At 46.1% G+C, this 22,448-nt stretch overlaps 1 protein-coding gene across 4 annotated transcripts; it reads right to left on the reverse strand.

Moving 5' to 3' along the window:
- Window positions 1-11,195: 11,195 nt before the first annotated feature.
- LOC122543917 (zinc finger protein 239-like) lies at window positions 11,196-17,114 on the reverse strand. Of its 4 annotated transcripts, none has more exons than XM_043682834.1 (2): window positions 17,014-17,114; window positions 11,196-12,314 (listed from the first exon to the last, which is right to left on the reverse strand). In XM_043682834.1, exon 2 carries the CDS (start codon window positions 12,204-12,206, stop codon window positions 11,337-11,339), a length of 870 nt encoding a protein of 289 aa, XP_043538769.1. In that variant the 5' UTR covers window positions 12,207-12,314; window positions 17,014-17,114; the 3' UTR covers window positions 11,196-11,336. The 4 variants fall into 4 exon arrangements, with proteins under 4 accessions (XP_043538769.1, XP_043538768.1, XP_043538765.1 ...); XM_043682833.1 differs by lacking the exon at window positions 17,014-17,114 and adding an exon at window positions 15,705-15,811; XM_043682830.1 differs by lacking the exon at window positions 17,014-17,114 and adding an exon at window positions 15,680-15,803.
- Window positions 17,115-22,448: the final 5,334 nt, after the last annotated feature.

Genomic DNA, 22,448 nt, shown 5'->3' on the forward strand with positions numbered 1-22,448 from the left:
GTTCCTTTATCTGGAATCATAGGTGGCCCCTCATTAAGCTGAAGAAGCTACAGCTTCCACAGGCAAGGGGTGGATTGGACTTCCCAGATTTTAGGAAATATCAATTAAGTTCCCTATTAAGTTATATAGCTGATTGGGTCTTGTCTGATCCACAATCAATCTGGTTGGACATCGAGGCTTCTCAAGTAAAATACCCACTTATTAACCTTTTATTCTCAGACAAGAGGAAAATCATTACAGATCACTGTAAAAACCCTATTATACTAAATACAATCAAGGCTTGGAATATAATGCGGCAAAATGAGGGTAATTCACATAAAACATCCCCCTATGCACCGATAGTGGGAGCATGGGGATTCCAACCGGGGTTATCAGATGCCACTTTTAAACTCTGGAGAGCCAGGGGTATCTCATGTCTTGGGGATTTATTTAAAGATGGGGTCCTGATGTCTTTTGAACAGCTGCGTCTGAAATTCGGATTACCTAATGGAGACCTCTTTCGATATTTCCAAATTCGAGATTATGTACAGAAGAAGACTACGTTATTAGATAGTCTTTATAAATCAGATAGAGAATGTAGAGTGCTACGACCAATGTGGGTATCTTCCGTCAGTACTATTTATCATTTACTACATGATGAAGTATCGGGAGATATGGATAATCTGCTTAAAACATGGGATCAGGATTTGGGACTAGAAATCTCTATAGAAACGTGGAATGATATTTGGGAAAATGCTAGAAGAATTACTATCTGTAACAGAACCCAGGCTATCCAGCTGAAGATACTTCATAGGGCCCATATAGCACCGGTTCAATTGGCAAAATTTAAGGCAGGAGCATCTCCAATGTGTCCCTAATGCAAAATAGAGGTGGGCACTCTTGTACATTGCCTATGGACCTGTCATAAGATCCGTAGATATTGGACTAAAGTAGCAAGTACCCTGGCAGAAATTTTAGGAACAGAAATTAAAGTGGACCTTGTATTTCTCCTCTTGGGCTTTTCGAACTTTCCCTCCCTGGACACGTACGGGAAGAGACTATTTTCTTTTCTATTCTTTCTTTCTGTGCAAGGAAAAATATTTTGGTGAACTGGGAGGCTGAGGGCCCCCCAGACTTTCAAATTGGCACAGATTAATTATGGAATGTATTCCCCTTGACTTCCTTACAAATATGGTGCACCGAAAGACCAAATTATTTTATAAAATATGGCAGCCCTTCTTGAATTACATAAATACAGATATTTCGGCTATCCTAACAAGGGCTTTTATTTAATTGAGATTACAAACCTGGCTGGTCCGGGGCCCCTCGGGGGAGGAATCCCGCACGAATACGGGTTTTATTACATCTGATGTTAACACATTCCGAGCATGTAAGAGACTTAAATATACACTCTGGTTAGTCGTAGGTTAGATTAGTAGATAGTTGAGTTTTGTTTGTTTTTTTTCTTTTTTCAGGTTTTTTTTTGTTTTGTTTTTTTGTTAAATTTTGGCTATTGTATATTTGAGCTAATTGTATATCAATGTTTATATCTGAGAGTTTTGTTTATTTTTGTAAACTTGTAAAAATGTTAAATTTCTAATAAAAATATCTATATAAAAAAAAGCGCACAGAGCACAAGAACAAGGCGATGTTGAATGTGAGTGTGACGCTTGTTAGACGTCAGCTGGAATATTTTGCGCAATGTGGGCATCACATTATAATTGAGATGGGAATGCACTGCAGATAGTGCAGAAGGAATTTACACAAATGGCCTCAGGAATGAAAATCTTAAGTAATGAGAATAGGTCTAAGAAGAAAAGTCTGAGAGGAGATTTTATAGCGGTTTTCAAAATCATGAGACAGATCAGAATAAACTGTCCTGCTCGTAAAAGGGACAAAAATGAGAGGGAATAGTGAGACAGTCTACAGCCTTAAAACTTGTGTTTAAACATTTAGCTTAAAATATAATGCTGAATTATACAGCACATTTACGACACTAGGAAATAGACAGGCAGAAAGGCTCAGAAAAAGGGGGGAACTCAAGGAATGCAGAAGATAGGGACATCTGGGCTCACCAAGTGATAACAGGATGCTGTAAGACAATTAAGAACATTTGCCTCAGCATCGGTGAATCTGTGTGAACAGGACACCAAGTGATAACATTCACAGCCCTTCCCTTGTGAAATTAAGGACAGTGTTCGATTCTGACCCTGAAACAAAACTCAGTACTATCAAAAGCTTTGTAATTAATGGTCAGATGCTGCCAATTATAATGGATTCTTATTACCCCCTTGCAAGCGGGACAGACATAGAGAGAAAAAAAAATCTTTGCTGTTACAGGACCCTGACTTGAGAGTTCAAAAGGACACGAGAGAGAGAGACCATTTTAGTACTGAGGCTGTTGGAGCCAGTAGAAAATTAACACTTAGTGCTTATCTGCTATGGATTGAATTTAATTGCATTTTGGGACTTTATGATGATACTGAGTAGCCATTACCGGTTACTAAATACAAAACTTAGTACTGAGGCTGTTGGAGCCAGTAGAAAATTAACACTTAGTGCTTATCTGCTATGGATTGAATTTAATTGCATTTTGGACTTTATGATGATACTGAGTAGCCATTACCGGTTACTAAATACAAAACTCTGTAAAAGGTAATATTCGTGAAGATTTAACTTACTTGCTGTTCTTGCAGACCACTCCATAGACCTTACAGACTGCCCCACTGTCAATTTTAACTAATCAGATCTTATTTAAATTTGAATCACAACCTTGAAAAGAAAGCATGTTTAATTCAAAGACTAATGAGTTAGTTTATATGCAACCTTATGGTAACATCTCAGCCTCAGGTACAGAGTGATTCAGTGCTTAAAGAGCAGGAGTCTGCTCCTAGCGTAGAAATTATTCTAAGCGTAACATTGAAGAGATTCTGGTACAATATGTCAGGAAGCTATTTTATGATCAAAAGTTTTGTAAAACAATTGTATCTGATAAGGGAATATCAAGAGGTTCTTCATCCTCAAAGCTATTCAGGAGGCGAGAGAGAGGTGGGGAAAACTGTCCCAACTCCAGGAAAGTATGCAGAACCTGCTCCTGCTGCAGACAATGGGGGTCGATGTCACGGAGGACCTCAAGGAGGTGAAGGTCCAGCAAGCCTCGCTCTTAGCCTCAGAGGCCTCCAAGATAATCTTCCAGTCCAGGGTCTGCTCACGTTTTTCTTCCAGAAAGAGCTCCGTGCTCAGTAGCCTGAAGGAAGAAGATAGCTTGGTAACGTCATCTCAGGCTGACACCATGAGGATCAGCAAATTCTTCAATGCCAGTCTGTCTGACTCGAAGCCAACTGACAGCGTGGCCTCCCAGTCATTCCTGTCCTCTATCACGGAGGTCTTAGATGACAGAACACGGGAGAGGCTGGACCAGCCACTATCTCTGGACAAGCTGACCAAGGCCCTCGAGTCCTTCGAAAAGAATAAAACTCCCGGAAGCGACGGCTTACCGGTCGAGCTCTATTCTGTTCTATGGGACTTGCTTGGCCAGGACCTGTTGGAGACGTATGTCAGTATGCTTCGGGCAGGTACCATGAGCGAATCCATGATGAAAGGCATCATCACCTTCATCTACAAGCAGAAGGGGGACAGGGAGGAAATCTGAAATTGGAGACCAATCTCACTATTAAATGCAGATTACAAAATCTTGGCAAAGGTCAACACCAACCGGGTCAGGTCAGCTTTGGGATCGGTGATCCATCCTGACCAAACCTGTGCTGTGCCGGGCAGGAAGATCGCTGAGAGTCTCGCACTCCTCAGGGATACGATTGCCTACAGGCAGGACAGGGGGTTGGACACCTGCCACATCAGCCTGGACCATGGAAAGCCTTTGACAGGATATTACACACGTACATGAGAGATGTCCTCTCCTAAATGGGCTTTCGGGAGGGAATCTGTAATTGGATCCGACTGCTCTACACCAACAGTGTCAGTGCAGTCTTAATCAATGAGTGGGAATCAGATAGCTTCCCAGTCAGATCTGGAGTCAGGCAGGGCTGCCCTCTCTCTCCCGCCTTGTTTGTGTGCTGCATAGAGCCATTTGCCAAGTCCATCAGGAAGGATGTGAGCCTGAGATGCGTGATTATTCCTGGCAGCGGGGGCCTACAGGTTAAGGCCTCCCTGTACATATAGTGTCCTTGACACCCTTCAGGAAAAGGAGAGGGCGGATCCTGTCAAGCGGTTCCCTGAGCAGACTGTCAAAGTCATTTGGCAGAATGCCTCATCGCCAGAACTTCCAAACAAAGACATGAGCCTGTGAGATCCTTTATGCAGGCCTGGACTCTCTGCCGCACCACACACAGCCCTCGAAGCGGCTGTGGAGGGGACAAGACTGTCACATGCCTCTTTCTGGAATGTGCCTACGCATAGGAAGTCTGGAGACGAATGCAGTGGTGTTTGTCAAAGTTTCGTCTCGAGCAGCTCCGTGACACGGGACTCCGTGCTCTACGGTCTGTGCCCCGGGACACACACCAAGACGAACATCAACTGTGCCTGGAGGATCATCAACTCGGTCAAAGACGCTCTTTGGTCTGTATAAAACCTATTGATCTTCCAGCTGAAGGAGCTGACCCCGACTGAGTGTTGCGGACTGGCACATTCCAAGGTCCAGGACTATGTGTTGAGGGACGTGCTGATGCTTGGGGCAGCTGCCGCCAAGGCGCGGTGGGGAAAGACCACCGTGTAAGGTCTGCCTGCCTAAGAAGAACAGGGGGCCCACTCAGAAATAGGGCCCCGCTGATACCTCAGCTAAATATCTTGATGGTCAATGTATAGACTTGTACATACGAATGATTAATTCCGATCTCTATATGTAAAGAAATGCAATGTGTGCATAAGAATGGCACAACCAATTGTATAGATATCAAAATAATTTTATGAATAAAATATTATTGAAATTTAATAAAATCTACTGCCTGCAGGATTTCCCCAGTCTGGGCTATTTTGATGTGACCTTCAGGAGTGTGAAGCAGGGCGAGCAGCTCCTGAAGGTTTTCAAGGAGAAGGAAGAGGAGTCACTGTTCTCCATCTTGTCTGTGGTCCTGTTGTGTGTGCTCCCAGCACAGAGGAGTTGGGTTGTCATCATCCATATGTACAACCCCCATGTCCCAGCAGCTGATGTCCTGACCTTTCTGGGATGGTAAGTACAGGTCGAAGGAGACAGCAACTGATGTGGTCGACCCTTTCAGAATCCGGACCAGCAAGTGGCTGGTCGCGGTGGATGCCAGCAGGAACATCCTCCACCCACCCTCCAGCTTCGCAATCCGAGGGAGCAGAGGTTACCTGACTTACACAGGGCAGCCGAAAGTGTGCCGAACCTGCGGGAGGTCAGGCCACATGGCGGCGGATCTTCAGGAACTGTAAGCAGGAGGGTCACCTGACCAAGAACTGCAAAGAGGCGAAGAACTGTAACCTGTGTGGAGAGACGGGCCACATGTACAAGGCCTGCCCAAGACGAGGGGGGCAGCCACTTACGCGCAGATGGCCGGAGGTGGCAAAGGTGAGCCATGGACCCCCAAAGACCAGCAAGGTCCAACCAGACAGCAGGGAAATGGAGTCTGGGGGTACCTAGAAGGAAGGACAGGGTGGAGCGGAGCAGACGGCAGCCAGCGGAGAGGTACACCAGTCGGCCCAAGCTCCAGCGGGACGGATGGAGGCAATGGAGGAGGAGGTAACCAAGGAGGTAAGGGAGTGGATACCTGTGACAAACAGGAAAAGGAAAATCTGCCAGGTCCCCAAAGCCTCCCAGCAAAGGGGGAAACAGCAGCTGCACGAGGAGGATACAAACAGCTCTTCAGATGGTGAAGGTGGGTGCAAGGAGGGTCGTCACCTTAAGAAGAGGCAGAGCATTGAGGGGAGAAAGGAGGGTAGCACCCTCCAACCAGGAAGCGAAGCACCCTCTGAGGGGGCTGGTAAAGGCAACCCCCCCAACCACTGAGAACCAGGAGATACCCACTACACCACAGCTCCAGGTAACTGGGAACCGCGAACCTTTGGCAGCCCCACTGTCAGACACAGAACTGGATTGTGCGGACCCTGGTCCCGACCTGCTGACACCAGAGCGGGGAAATGACCCCCAGCGAGGAGCTGGACAGCTACCTCAGCTCTGTGAGGGTCCAGCAATTCGCCTTCACTATGGGGATGCAGACAGCTGCCCCAGAGACAGGACCATTGACAAACGGACAGTGATAACTTTGTAAACTGTAAAATGGGCGTTAAAATTGCAAGGATTAAGATGCGTAGCGTTAAATCTTCTACGTGATGTGTTTCTACATTGGCCTTCCTAGCCAGCGTTAAAGCTGATGTCCCGTTTCTGCAGGAGTGTGGGATACCGCACCTGAGCAGTTACAGGAGGTGGTCGAGCTTGTGGGCCCATGGGCCGTCAGTTTGGTCGGGGGGGCAATGATAACCACTCCTCCGGCCTAGGTATCCTGCTGTGAGGAGGCAGCTTCACCATCTCCAAGGTTAAGGAGGTGGTGGGCGGGCGCCTCCTCATCACCGACGTCATGTACAGGAATGCTCCCCTGAGACTGATTAATGTGTACGCCCCAGTGGGTCAGAGGGAACGTCTGGCCATCCTGCAGCAGCTTCCACTGTTGCTGGCTACATCCAGGCCGGTCATTCTGTATCATTGATGCAGATGGACGATCCGGCGGGGGGGACAGTAAACTGGACGCCACATCCAGAGTTCTGATGGAAACTGTCAAAAATGCCAAGCTGCATGACATCTTCAGCACCCCTGCAGACGGAGCGCAGAGTAGATACACCTGGTCATGGGCAGACAGGTCTATCCGCTCAAGGATAGATTACCTGTTTGTGTCCCAAACGCTCTCGGTCAGATCCACCGACGTCAAGCCGGTGTTCTTCTCCGACCACTGCCTCCTGCTGGCCAACTGTCACCTACAGGACGAGCAGCGGGCTGCTAAGGGAACGTGGAAGCTGAACACAAAGCTGTTGACCCTGGGAAACATTGAGGAGCTCAAGAGGGACTACGCAGGTTGGAGAACCATGAAGCCCCTCTTTGAGTCTCCAGCGGACTAGTAGGAAACGGTTAAAGGGAACATCAAGAGGTTCTTCATCCTCAAAGGTGTTCAGGAGGCGAGAGAGAGGCAGGGAAAACTGTCCTAACTCCAGGAAAGTATGCAGAACCTGCTCCTGCTGCAGACGATGGGGGTGGATGTCATGGAGAACCTCCAGGAGGTGAAGGGCCAGCACGCCTCGCTCTTTGCCTCAGAGGCCTCCAAGATAATCTTCCGGTCCAGGGTCCGCTCGGTGGAGCAGGACGAGATGTGCTCACGTTTCTTCTTCCAGAAGGTGCACAAGGAGAACTCCGCGCTCAGCAGCCTGAAGGAAAAAGATGTGTTGTTAACGTCATCTCAGACTGACATCATGAGGATTAGCAAATCCTTCTATGCCAGTCTGTATGACTCGAAGCCAACTGACAGCGCGGCCTCCCAGTTGTTCCTGTCCTCTATCACGGAGGTCTTAGACATCAGAACACGGGAGAGGCTAAACCAGCTGCTATCTCTGGAGGAGCTGACCAAAGCCTTCGAAAAGAATAGAACTCCCAAAAACAACGGCTTACCAGTCGAGTCCATTTCTGCTGTGTGGGACTTGATTGGCCAGGACCTGCTGGAGGTGTATGTCAGTATGCTTCTGGCAGGTACCATGAGCGAATCCATGAGGAAAGGCATCATCACCCTCATCTACAAGCAGAAGGGGGACAGGGAGGAAATTAGAAATTGGCAACCAATCTCGCTGCTAACTGTAGATTACAGAATCTTGTCAAAGGTCATCGCCAACTGGGTCAGGTCAGCTTTGGGATTGGTGATCCATCCTGACCAAACCTGCGCTGTACTGGGCAGGAAGATCGCTGAGAGTCTCGCACTCCTCAGGGATACGATCGTCTACGTGCAGGACAGGGGGCTGGACACCTGCCTCATCAGCCTGGACCAGGAGAAAGCCTTTGACAGGATATGTCCTCTCCTAAATGGGCTTTGGGGAGGGAATCTGTAATTGGATCCGACTGCTCTACACCAATATTGTCAGTGCAGTCTCAATCAATGGGTGAGAATCAGAAAGCTTTCCAATCAGATCTGGAGTCAGGCAGGGCTGCCCTCTCTCTCCTGCCTTGTTTGTGTGCTGCATAGAGCCATTTGCCGAGCCCATCAGGAACGATGTGAGCCTGAGTGGGGTGACTATTCCTGGCAGCTGGGGCCTGCAGGTTAAGGCCTCCCTGTACATGGATGACGTCGCCGTTTTCTGCTCGGATCCGCTGTCCATGCGCAGACTCATGTGCATATGTGACCAGTTCGAACGGGCCTCGGGGGCCAAGGTAAACCGAGGCAAGAGCGAGGCCATGCTCTTTGGGAATTGGGCTGACCAATCCTCCATCCCCTTCACCATCAGGACTGACCACCTGAAGGTGCTGGGTATTTGGTTCGGAGGGGCTGGGGCATGCGCTAAGTCTAGGGAGGAGTGTATCAGTAAAGTGAGGCAGAAACTGGGCAGTTGGAAGCAACGGTCACTCTCCATCACGTGAAAAAACCTGGTCATCAGGTGTGAGGCACTGTCATTGCTATTATACATGGCACAGGTCTGGCCTATTCCCAGAACCTGTGCTGCTGCAGTCACCCGGGCCATCTTACATTTTATGTGGAGATCAAAGATGGACCGGGTCCAAAGGGACTCGATGTACAAAGCTCTGTGCAATGTGTGAGGCACTGTCATTGCTGTTATACGTGGCACAGGTCTGGCCTATTCCCAGAACCTGTGCCGTCGCAGTCACTCGGGCCATCTTACATTTTATGTGGAGATCAAAGATGGACTGGGTCCAAAGGGACTCGATGTACAAAGCTCTGTGCAATGGCCATCAAGCTGTGCGTGGATCCCTGGTATGCAAACACCAAGTGTCACTATGTACTGAGGTTCTACCTGTCCCCGGTGTTGCGAAGGATGGGCCTGGCCTCGCTGCCGCGGAACGCTCCAAGTAGTTGGACTGTTCCATATCACCTGTCCTTCGTGGAGAAGTTTATGAAGAAAAACACCTTTGACCACAAATCCATCAGGAAGTGGTCAGCACGTAGTGTCCTTGAGACCCTTCGGGAAAAGGAGAGGGCGGATCCTATCGAGCGGTTCCCTGAGCAGACTGTCAAAGCCATTTGGCAGAATGCCTCATCACCAGAACTTGCCAACAAGCACCAAGACATGGCTTGGCTGGTGGTGAGAAGGGCTCTGCCTGTGAGATCCTTTATGCAGGCCCGGACTCTCTGTCGCTCCGCACGCTGCCCTCGAAGCGGCTGTGGAGGGGATGAGACTGTCACACACCTCCTTCTGGAATGTGCCTACGCAAATGAAGTCTGGAGACGAATGCAGTGGTGTTTGTCGAAGTTAGTCCCGAGCAGCTCCATGACACTGGACTCCGTGCTCTACGGCCTGTTCCCTGGGACGCACACCGAGCCGAACATCAACTGTGCCTGCAGGATCATCAACTCGGTCAAAGACTCTCTTTGGTCTGCCCAAAACCTGTTGATCTTCCAGCTGAAGGAGTTGACCCCAACTGAGTGTTGCAGAATGGCACATTCCAAGTTCCAGGACTACGTGTTGAGGAACACGCTGAAGCTCGGGGCAGCTGCCGCTAAGGCGCGGTGGGGAAAGACGACTGTGTAAGGTCTGCCTGCTTAAGAACAGGGGGCCCACTCAGAAATCGGGCTCCGCTGACAAGTCAGCTGAACACCTGGATGGTTAACGTACAGACTTGTACATACAAATGACTCAGTCTGATCTCTGTATGTAAAGATGTGCAATGGCATCACCCACTGTACAGATTTCAAAAGAGTTTTATGAATAAAGTATATGTTTGGAATTAAAAGAATTGTATCTGACATGTGAGCTGTGCAACGTTACCTTATGAACTCTCCAATTAGCTCAGACTTTATGATAAGAGTTTATCTCACTAGCAGGCGCCTAACTCAACTGGGTATGTTTTTCCCACCTGATGAATGGCTTAGGGTCTGTTGGAATGATTAATCAAGTGTGCACAGACCTGTCAATTACGAATTATTGTCTTTCATTGTCTAATTAAGAACAGGCAATGTTTTTTAAATTATTGTATATAAAGTAAGCCAATGTGTATCACTACATCAGATCAGCTTGCTGGGGCACTTGAAGAGCTGGTACCCTACTCTCCTAGGTTATTAGAACCTAGTTAGTTTAGCTTGTGTTATATTGCAACAGTGATGCTATTAGTGAATAAAGGGGATGGCTAAAATTAAACTAAACTGTCCGTAAGAGGGTTTTATTCCAAACTTCCAAAGAGTACGATCTCCGGGATGAACCAAGAGAGAGGCTTTACAGGTCTGAGTCCACGGGGATTCCCTCAAATCTCCACTTTAACAATAGAGTTAAAGTGACGTGCAAATAAAAGCTCAAGCAATGTCGGAAAAAAACTTTTTCACGCAGTGAGTCTTTATAGAGTATGGAATGCACTACGTGGAAATGTGGTGGAGGTAGGCTCAATTCAAGAGAACATTGGATGGTTATTTGAAGTAGTGTTCAAAGGTTTGGAGAAAAATCACTTGGCCTGTGGTAATGATGTTTCTCTCAAGAGACAGTGCAGGCACAATGGGCTGAATTTATTGAGAGGCGCAACAATTCTGAGAGTTTGAGACAAGACGGTGTTTGGAGGTGGGGTAGTAGTTTTCAAGAATATTGCAGTCAGGTGTATACATTTTGAGCAGATGGTGATGACAGCAGATTTGAGGAGGAGAGACAGTATTTGAAAAGAGAGAGATCTTTGAACAAAGTAACGGACATGAGAACGTTGGGGGGGGGGGGGGGGGGAAATCAGGCATTTCGTAGTAATAGGGTCAATGGACCAGGAGGTGGGACTGATGAACATGAGCGGTACAGAGAGTGTGTGATGAGACAGAGGAGAAAGCTGTGGATTCAAGGCTCAGGCAAACAAGATGTATCTAGGTACTTTGCTGCCAATGATGAGTGGAAAGCAGGGAGGCAGCCGGTTAGATAATGTTAATCTTAGTGACAAAAGAGGTTGCAGAAGCTCCCTTACACGTGTTGTTGGAGGTGAAGATGAAGGAGACAGGAGAGTGACGTCCCATCAAAAGGAACTTACTTCTATTAGCAATGTTTAAAAGACTTGACAGACTGTGTTCATGACAAAGCTGATTTATTTGACTTTTATCCAGAATATTAATGCTTATGACTGGGCAGAAGTTTATTAGTATCAGCAGGAACCCAATGAACTTGGTCCTGTCCTTGATCTGATTAACAGCAGAATCTCATCACTGTAGTTATTTATGAACTCGCTGGTGTCTAACCAAGGTGGATGACTTAGTAAATCCCATTCCACACTCAAAGCAGCTGAATGGCCTCTCCCCAGTGTGAACTCGCTTATGCTCCAGTCGACTGGATGAAGTTGCGAATCCCTTTCCACACAAGGAGCAGGAGTACGGCTTCTCCTGAGTGTGTACTCGCTGGTGTCTCAGCAGGCTGCAAGACTGAGTAAACGTGTTCCCACACTGCAAGCAGGTGAATGGTCTCTCCCCAGTGTGAACTCGCTGGTGTCTCAGCAAGCTGAATGACTGAGTGAAACCCTTCCCACAATCGGAGCAGGTGAATGGCTTCTCAGCGCTGTGAACCTGCTGGTGTTTCTGCAGGTTGGGGAACTGAGCGAATCCTTTCCCACACTCAGAGCAGATGAACGGTCTCTCCCCAGTGTGAACTCGCTGGTGTACAGTGAGGTGAGATGATCGTCTGAACCCAGACCCACACTGAGAGCACCTGAAAGGTCTGTCATCAATGTGAACACCTTGATGGCGAATCAGTTCCCCAGAGCTTTTATAGCACTTCCCACAGTCTGGACATTTGAAAGGTCTCTCGTCAGTGTGAACTCTCTGGTGTGTCAGTAGGTTGGATGACAGAGTGAATCCCTTGCCACACTCTGGGCAGGTAAATGGCCTCTCTCCAGTGTGACTGCGTCGATGAATTTCCAACTGAGATGGGGATCTGTATCCCTTCCCACAGTCTTCGCATTTCCATGGTTTCTTCCCAGTGTGACTGCACTTGTGTCTCGACAGGCCAGACGATTGACTGAAGCCTTGTCCGCACGCACGACACATGTATCGTTTCTCCTCACTGAGAACAGTGCTTTTACCTTCCATGTTCACAGTCCAATGTTATTCAGGTGGGACAAATTGGACAATTCCATCAGATCGAGATGTGATTTTGGGTTTCAGTTTTCCGATTTCAAATCCTCCTGTTCTAATTCCCTGGGAAATTGATTTGAAACAGAAAAAAAGGGAATGAGAGAAATCCCAAACAAATGCAGGTTATGAACTTGATCTGGATGAATCTAGTAACTTATGGGGCTGGCATGAGTAAACTATAAACCATATGAACCTCAAGACTGTCATAAAAATCCAACTGGCTCACTACTGACCTTCAGGGAATGGATACTAGCCACACTGCCTTGGCTTACACATGGCTCTGGTCTCTACATAAGTCGAAAGAGACCGAGGTGTTCCACACAGCTACAACGTGACCAGGACTTTGACAGAAAATCCCAAACAACCTCCATCCCTGAGAAACACTACAGCAGCAGGCAGATGTGAACTCCATCAGCTACAAGTTCCTCTCCACACACTTCCTGACTTGGCCGAAGTGCAGAAAGAATGAGAAGAAATCTCCATTAGAAAGACTGAAGCTACTATTTCAGTCTCTGCTACAAAGGCCAGTTCTGAATACACCCTCCAAGCATCTGAGGCTGAACTGAATTGTCAAAGTCATGCTGAAATATTTCAATCCAAGTTGAGCTTCCCACCACAAATCTACATCATCTAAATTACTTTGCTCTTCAGTGGTGGAGTCAGGGAGAGTGCCAGTGAACTCAAACATTGCTAAAGAACTACCCCTGTTTAAGAAGGGAGGGAGATTGAAGACAAGAAACATAGGCTGGTTAACATGACCTGGGTCGTTGGTAACACTTTACAGTTCTTTATTAAGGATGAGATTATAGAGTACTTGGAAGTGCATGATAAAATAGGGCTGAGTCAGCGTGGCTTCGTCAAGAGTAGGTCATGCTTGACAAAGCTGTTACAACTTTTTGAGGAGGGAACAAGCAATGAAAAGCCAGTGGGCATGATTTATTTGGATTTCCAGAAAGCCTTTGACAAGGTGCTGCACAGGAGGCTGCTAAAAAAGATCAGAGCCCGTGGTATTAGGGGAAAGGTATTGGCATGGATAGAGGATTTACTGACTGGTAGAAAGTAGAGTCGGAACAAAGTGGTGTTTTTCAGGATGGCAGCCAGTGACTAATGGAGTTCTGAATGGGTCCATTTTGGGACCACAAGTATTCACGTTATATATTAACAATCTGGATGAAGGAACTGAAGGAATTGTTGCTATGGTTGCAGATGACAAAAAGATAGGTGGAGGGATGGCGTTGAGGGAGCAAGGAGGCTGCAGAATGACTGGATCAGGCTACGAGAGTGGGCAATGAAGTGGCAGATGGAATATAAAGTGGGTAAGTGTGAGGTTCTGCATTTGGTAGGTAGAATAGAGGCATAGACTATTTTGTAAAAGGGGAAAGGCTTCAGAAATCTGAAGCACGATGAGACTTGGGAGTCTTAGTTCAGAACTCTCTTCAGGTTAAAACGCAAATTCATTAGGAAGGCAAATGCAACGTTCGCATTCATTTCAAGACAGCTGGAATACAAGAGTCGAGAGTGTGATGCTGGAAAAGATTTTCCTGCTACTCAGATGCTGCCTAACCTGAAGTGCTTTTCCAGCACCACACTCTCGACTCTGATCTCCAGTATTTGCAGTCCTCACTTTGTACTGGCTGGAATACAAGAGCAGAGATGTACTGCTGAGGCCATATAAGGCTCTGGTTATACCGCATTTGGAATATTGGGGGCAGTTTTGGGCCTCATATCTAAGGGAAGATGTAGTAGCCTTGAAGGATGTCCAGGGTGAAAGGTTTGTCATTTGAGGAGCATTTGAGGACTCTGGTTCTTTACTCAATGGAGTTTAGAAAGACGATAGAGGATTTTATTGAAACTTACAGAATACTGAGAGGCCTGGAGACAGTGGATGTAAGACAGGCTATAACTCAAGGGCACTGCCTCAGATGAAGTAGAGAACCCTTTAGAATTGAGATAAGAAGGAACTTCTTCATCTAGAAGGTGGTTAATCTTTGGAACTAATTGTGATAAATGGCAGTGGAGGCAAAACAATTTAGTGTATTTCAGATGTACGTTCTCGATTAGTAAGGTGATCAAGGGTCACAGGGACAAGGCAAGAGAAGAGGGTTGAGAAACATAGAAGCTATGGTGAAATGGCAGAGCAGACCTGGTGGGCTGATTGGACTAATTCAGCCCCTGCATCTTATGGTCTTAATAAAAACAGAAAATGCTGGAAAACCCAGCAGGTAAGGTAGCATCAATGGACAGAAAGATTGTATAGGTTTCCATTCAGGTGACCCTCCCTCAGAAATGAGGAAAGAGAATTGAGTGTGTGAAAGTCAAAGGGGGTGCAGGGGAATAGGGGGAGGAAACAAAACAGCAAATCTGTGATCAGGCAGATCCACCTCAGTAACGTCAGCCAACTTTCCTTCCGTCTCAGCTGTTTCTCAAACTCTCATCAATTCCTTCTTACTCTCTAGACTTGATGATCCTAACACCTTCCTATCCAGTTTTCCATAATGAATCTCTATCAACTTGGGACCATACAATCTCTGCTGTGTTCTTCCTCACCCCATGTCCCCTCTATCCATTGTTCCTTAACTCTGCCTATTGATCTGCAAAGGCTCCTGGTTAAGCACTCCTCAATATTAAAATTTACCTCTAAAATATAACAAAGAACTTCGGATACTGGAGATCTGAAACAAAAATAGAAGATGCTGGAGAAACTCAGCAGATCTGAGTCTTCAAAGAGTTGATCGTGAAGTATTAACTCTGCTTTCTTGCCACAGTTTCTCCAGCAATTTCTAAATTTGTTTAAAATTCACCTCCCTGTCATAATTTCTCCACAGTCTTTTCCTTTTCATTTTGAGGTTCAAATTTTTCTCCACAGACGACCTGCAATCCTTCCACATTCAGAAGCTGTTTGTATTCATGTTCTGATTAATCGACGATTTCAGATCTTGATCTGGGGTTCTTCATTTGAGTACCCCATTGAGAAAACTTTCCCTTCTAACCTCCTGTAGAAGGAGTCCTCCAGAGGTGGGCACCATGGGAGATACAGTGCTTTATTTCCCCCTCTGGTTACATTTTGAGTTAGTCCCTTCCCTTCCTCCCTACCACCATTTCACTTTTGATGGCTTGCATTGCCCGTAATGGGATAAGCCCCATCGGGTTCCCTGATGTCCTGCAGGGGAGAGGATCTGGCCACCTTTACCTGCTGTGGCCCACATGGCAGACCACAATCTCCAGCTATTGTGCTGTCATTCTCTTCCTGCCCGTGCAGGGCCGCGCATGCGCTTCACCGCCCTGCCCCCAACAAAGATGGCGGCGGTGGGCCAAGGACCTTCCACCGGGGAAACGCGACTGCCGGTCCAGGGTTAACCCCGGCACCAGTCGTTCTTTATTCGGGGCCATAGAGTATCACCGCGTGTTTATGAAGCCTGCATGCTTACAACGCCATCTGTATTATCCTCGTACAATCGGTTTCAGCTCACGGATTGACCGTTCGAGATCCTCGGTGTCATTGTACCCAGGTTCCGCAAGGCGCATGCGCTGGTCTCTGCCCTATGCTCCGCCCACATTGCGCAATTATTGCGTGTCGTCAGGACAAGGCACAATGGGAGGCGACCATTCAGCCCATCGGCGCAATGTCTTCCGTCCTGAGCTACATCCATGTCATTTGAAAAGCTATGTTGTTGAATAAAAGAATGCTTTGTTTGTTACAGACCAGGCCAGACACCCCTCAAAACATTTTTAAAAAGTGGGCCAGACCCTAACTTTTTATGTTTTTTTCAGTTAAAAATCACACAACACCAGGTTTAGTCTAACAAATATATTTGGAAGCACTAGCTTTCGGAGTGCTGCTCCTTCATCAGGTAGCTAATGGGGCAGAATCATAGAACACAGAATTTATAGTAAAAGATCAAAGTGTCAGACAACTGATGAGATGTATTGAACAAAGATTGCTGTTAAGTCTTTAATCACGTAGAATGGGGATGAGGGTTTCGATTGATTAATACAGGGCAACCCCTGTATCCACGGAATTGTTTCCCCCGTTTCAGTTACCTGCGGATTACTGCACCCCGAACATATTATAGGGAACCAGGGACCAGGAGGCTGCCGGGAAGGTAAGTTTCCCATTGAAATGAACGGGTTCGCTCCTATCCACGGTTTCAGGTTTCCACAGTGGGTCCTGCAATGTATCCCCTGTGGGTACGGGGAGACCACTGTATGTAAATCCCAGAACTTCTTTCAAGTCACAGTCCTGAGATAACTTAAGGTGATTTACCTACTAATCATTCGAAACCTGCAACCCATTCTAAGTGATTAAAGACTTAACAGAAATCTAGGTTTGTTTAATACATCGCATCAGTTGTATTTCACTTTGATCTTTTTCTATAAATGCTATGATCCCGCCCCACTAGCTAACTGGCAGCGCTCCAAAAGCTCATACTTCCAAATAAACTAGTTGGACTACAAAAGTGGTGTTGTGTGATTTTTAACTTTGTCTTCCCCATCCAAAACCAGCTCCTCCACATCATTTCTTTTAGGCGATTGTAAAGGGAATATTGCAGGAGTAATGCAGCTGGTCAAACCACTTGGCTTTAAACAAAACAGAATGTATTTAAACACTACGGATAAAACACGAAGGAAAACAATTAGAATAACAACTCATTTGAAAACCCAACCAACTCTATGGCGAGTTAACAAAGGAGCTGTTCAAAACCCTGCAACATCCCATAAACGCACTCCTCAGCAAAAGGTAAATTCAAATACAGGTTCTTACAGGCAGGAGAGACTTCCAGAGAGAAAGTTAAAGCAAGACCTCTGTCGAAGCATGGAACATCTTTTCAATGTAGCTGCTTCTCTAGGTCCTCAGCAGTTTTTGACTGCCTGCTGAAACTAAACCAAATTTAAAAAAAACCTGAACTGGGAGAACTGGCCACTCCCCTTTCATTGTAAAACTGTTTTTAAAAACCTAAAGATCTCTTTCCATTGTTGACTTAGGGAGGGTCTGTCAGCCATTTCGGCATCACTGACTTTACAATCCCTCTTGAACAAAAACCAAGGCAACATAACCTTGTTAAAGGGACAGCATCATCATGTGATCTATCATGATTGCAGCTGCAGGGATTGAATCCCTATACTGTGGAAGCAGGCCATCAGTCCATTAAGTCCATGCTGACCCAACCCCCTACTCTAACTCAATAACCTTGCATTTCCCACGGCTAATCCGCCCAGCCTAGATATCCCTGGACACTATGGGTAATTTAGCACGGCCGATCCACCTAACCTGTACATCTTTGTCATGTAGGAGAAAATCAGAGCACCCAGAGGAAACCCACACAGGCGGGGAGAATGTGTGAATTCCACACTGATAGGTGCTTGAGGCTAGAATCGAACTCAGGTCTCTGACACTGTGAAGTGACAATGCTAACCACTGAGCCATCGTAATGCCCCGACTGATTGTTAAATCATTTGGTACAGCATCCAAAGTGTACAGGCCATTTACTACACCTCTGTCCTAAGTAATTAACAGCAGAATAACACCCCCCCCCACCCCCAGTTAGAACTCAGTGTCAGAAAACGGGTAAAAATGTTGAACCTCCAAGTTTCTAAACCTTAGTCAGATGTGTTTTCCATCCCCCTAGCCTGACAGATGGCATCTTGACTCAGATCCTGCAGAGTTGTGCTGTTTACAGACTCTTGAGCAACAATGGGAAACTCCACAAGCTCAATAATCAGCGAAGAGAATTACTGTCGCTGCTTCTCTTAAGGCTGATTTTAAAAAATCAGTCTTTACCTTGAAAACATGGTCAGGGAATGCAATATATAATGTCATAAAAATGGGCAGCATGGTGGCTCAGTGGTTAGCGCTGCTGCCTCACAGCACCAGGGACCCAGGTCCGATTCTAGTCTCGGACAACTGTCTGTCTGGAGTTTGCACATTCTCCCCGTGTCTGTGTGGGTTTCCTCCGGGTGCTCCGGTTTCCTCCCACAATCCAAAGATGTGCAGGTTAGGTGAATTGGCCATGCTAAGTTGCCCACAGTGTTCAGGGATGTGTAGGTTAGGTGATTGGCAGGGGTAAATATAGAGTAATAGGATAGGGAAAGGGTCTGGATGGGGTACTCTTCAGAGGGTCAGTGTGGACTTCTTGAGCCAAATGCCTGTCTCCACACTGTAGGGATTCTACGATTCTCTGAAAAAGGCCGAATGACTGTGAAAGTAGCAACTTTGATGTTGGGGAATGTAAACTGATAGCAAGTTACAGCAAAGACCTGGCAAAGTGTTTTGAAAGGGCAGTTCTGGTTCAGTGGTTAGGACTAAAATCTGTGCCAGTAGAAAAGCAGGAATAAATAAAACAAAATACAGTGGCTGCTGGAGAGTTAAAACAAATACAGAGAATGGTGGATAAATTCAGCAGGTCTGGCACATGTGTGCAGAGTAAAACAATGTTTTGATTGGCACAATACCGTGGATGCTGTCAGATCTGCTGAGTTTCTCCAGCATTCTCTGTGCTTGTTCTGGTAAGACTCTTGTTATCCAATGGTTGCAACCCTTCTCTGTCACTCCTCCACATTTGTTCCCAACCCCATATGCTAGGTTTGATGTGAAACTCTGATTTTGTCTTTCTTTGCTGTTTCAATGGATGGGATTGTAAATCCATACCATGGGAGTGACAGCACTGAACCCTAACTGCTAAAACACCGGTGAAGATGTTATGACACACGTAACTCGTCTTAAAGACACCGTTTTTGCATTTTTTTCATTTCAGATCACTTTCACCAGAGGTAAGTTTCTCCTACAAAATGACATAGCAGTCGAACACAAACTTCACAGCCACTGACAATGAATTTGCTGTTTGATGGAACATTTGCTTTTCCTAAAGTTCCTAAAAGCCCAAACTCTTTCACCAAACATTTCCTCATTTTCCCTCACGTGTGGCTTGGTGTCAGACTTTGTTATAGACATGGGGCAGCATGGTGGCTCCCTCACAGCACCAGGGACCTGGGTTGAATTCCAGCCTCGAGTGACTGCCTGTGTGGAGTGTGCACATTCTCCCTGTGTCTGCGTGGGTTTCCTTCAGGTGCTCCGGTTTCTCCCACAATCTAAAGATGAGCAGGTTAGGTGGCCTAGCCAATGTACGTTGCCCCAAAGTGTCCAGGGATGTGCAGGCTAGGTCAATTAGCCAAGGGAAATGCGGGGATACTGTGTGTGTGTGTCTGTCTGTGTCTGGTGCTGGGGCTGGGTGGGATACTCTTTGGAGAATCAATTCAGATTCAATCTGCCGAATGCTTCTTTCTGCAATTTAGGAATTCTATATTTTCTCATCAACCTGGAGCTTTGTTCCTTATTGTAACGGATTTTGTCAGTAATCAGGATCTCCCTGCATCCATCATCAACATCAAAATGTATTAATAATCATGATTATAGACTACTAATAATCAAAATTCTACTGTATCAATGACATAGGTCCTGCTGCATCAATGCTCAGAGACTGATTACATTAATATCAGCTTCCCATTGCTCAGCCCTATCACATTAAGACTCAGGATACTAACACATTGATAATCAGAACACAATTACATTAATAGTTTAGTGCCGACTGTAGCTACAATCAGGGTCTAAATTGAGAGATATTCAGTGTTATAATTACAATAATAACGTTAATGATCTTGATCTAATTATTTATACAGTTCCTGTTATCAGCCATGATTGAATGGCGGAGTGGCGATGGGCCGAATGGCCTTACTTCCGCTCCTATGTCTTATGGTCTTATGTTACATTGATAACCACTTGCCCAGTCCATCATTAATCAGGCAATTATTGCATCAATAATCAAGATGCACATAAATAAAAATAAAATTATTTCAATAATTTAGCTATATGCTATCAATAATCAGTTTACATTAGTTATTTGTCAACTGCATCAATAGATTGTATAAGATAAATAATACAGACTAATGTATTAGTCATCCAAATACATTAATATTCTGTTAATAACCACCTACATGTCTCCCACTCCACCAGCCTTCAACAACCCTCATACCCCTCCGAAACTTTACTCTGGGGTCTCACCAAGTCCGAGGCTTTGAAGGGGTTACACCACAAAGGACTTTGGGGAGGAATCATATAATGCAAGCCCGTTCGGGACTTTAAATGCACTTATTGCTCAAATAATGAACATACAATGATATGTCTCCCTGTTTGATCTTGCTGAGAGAAGCAGTTGTTATTCTTGGTTATCAGGAAGCAGTGTGGGTTGCTGATTTTGGTGTTGGTATTTATTTACTCCCTTCCTCATCCTGAAACTGTCGGAGGTGGTGCAGTCAGATGGTCCAGGACTAGATTAGACCGAGGAGCTTTGTCATGCAGACAATTTCACCAAAATCTCGTTGAATCTGGCTCTACTTGACAGCATTGGAAGGTTTAAAGAGATCGACAGAAGTAAGGTAAGGGAGTTTACCCTATTCCCTGCTTCTCTTGCATTGGTGAGTGGAGAAGATCCTGTCTGCTCTGGATTGGCCTGCAGAGGACCCTGCACTTTGCTTCTGGAAGCACTCAGTCTGAGAGTAGATGAGCTCTTTTAAACATGATTCTCGTGGAGGCTTTCCCCATGACACTGATTGAGATATCCCTGTAGTCACTGCAAGCCCCTCTCTGTCCCCTTTCTTCATGCAAATTGTGATTTTGTTCCATCACCCATCCTGTAGGATAGATCTGTTGACCTTGCAGAGGAGGAAGGTATGGATGAGAAAGTGTGGGGGTAGAGGAGACGGCCTGTGTTTGAGCAGTTCAGCAGGAGTTCCTTATGCCGGAGCAGCCTCTTTGTGTGCAAAGCAAGCAAGAGCCTTTGCAGCCTTTCGGCTTTGTTGGTCAACTCAACCGCGACAGGAGGGCACCAGAGACTGGGAGATGTCAATTTCATCAGAGTATAATTCTCAGTCATGTTCAACCCCAGCAGGACATCTGTGAGGGCTTCACCATCTGGCCACAACAGGTGGAGAAATGGCTTCACCCAGAGAGTGGTGAGCCTGTGGAATTCCTGCCATAGAAAGTGATGGAGGCTAAACATTGAATGATTACAAGTTTTTTTTAATTCATTCAAGTGACATGGGTGTCGCTAGATATAGTTCTGAAGGCGAAAGGGATCAAAGGGGAGGACTGAGAAAGGTACTGAGTTGGATGATCAACCAGGACATTCTCCCTGTGTCTGCGTGGGTTTCCTCCGGGTGCTCCGGTTTCCTCCCACAATCCAAAGATGTCCAGGTCAGGTGAATTGGCCATGCTAAATTACCCACAGTGTTAGGAGCATTAGTCAGAGGGAAATGGTTCTGGGTGGGTTATTCTTCGGAGGGTCGGTGTGGACTGGTTGGGCCGAAGGGCCTGTTTCTACACTGTAGGGAATCTAGTCTAAATCTAAATTCAACCAGGCTCGAAGGGCTGAATAGCTTCAACTGTCATGGGCAGTTTTGAATAGTCTTTTGAGAAGTTTTCCTGCCTACTTTCATCCTATTGCTGTGCCCATTGAGCATCGCCATGGCTGTCCTTTTTGCTTCAATAGCAGATACCATCTCTGCTGGGTTGGCCTCAAACTAGACTGAAAACAAAAATTTGCTGGAGATCACAGCGGGTCAGGCAGCATCCGTGGAGAGAGAGCAAGCTAACGTTTCGAGTCCAGATGACTCTTCATCAGAGCTTCCACGAAGTGTGGAGAGGACAGCATTTATGCCCGTGAAGGCTGAAACTCACGTGAGGTCAGTCTGAGTCGTTGGCCATCACTGACAAATGTGGCTGTGAAAGCCAGTTTTGGCAAACGCCAGCAGTGAAATAGAAAGCAACGAAGATTTACACTGTGATAAAAAAAAAACAGAATTCCTGTCGGAGGGAAGAGCACAATTTCTTCAGGATGGGGGCCTCAAACTGGTCTTTGTCATGGGTTCTGCCTTCAGTCAATATTGTGTTACAAGTAACTGAACTCAGCAAATGTAATCACTATCAATGATGATTCATGAAGTTTGTATTGGTGTTATTGTAAAATATTTCACTATTCTGTTTCAAGTCCCCTGACAATTTAGTTTCATATTGGAGTACTGTGTACTCACTGTAACACACTGTGTATGTCAGTAAGAATTGTCAACCCAAATCAATCAAGACTTTCGAATAAGTGATGTTCATCTGTGGAACCTTTCAGACATTGAATTGTAGATTTTACACCA

The sequence above is a fragment of the Chiloscyllium plagiosum genome, chromosome 45 (genome assembly GCF_004010195.1).
Source record: "Chiloscyllium plagiosum isolate BGI_BamShark_2017 chromosome 45, ASM401019v2, whole genome shotgun sequence".
Lineage (NCBI taxonomy): Eukaryota > Metazoa > Chordata > Chondrichthyes > Orectolobiformes > Hemiscylliidae > Chiloscyllium > Chiloscyllium plagiosum.

What these genes read in the sequence shown, in the direction of transcription:
- LOC122543917 (XM_043682834.1), bottom strand. Translation starts at nt 12,206, where the DNA reads ATGGAAGGTAAAAGCACTGTTCTCAGTGAGGAGAAACGATACATGTGT.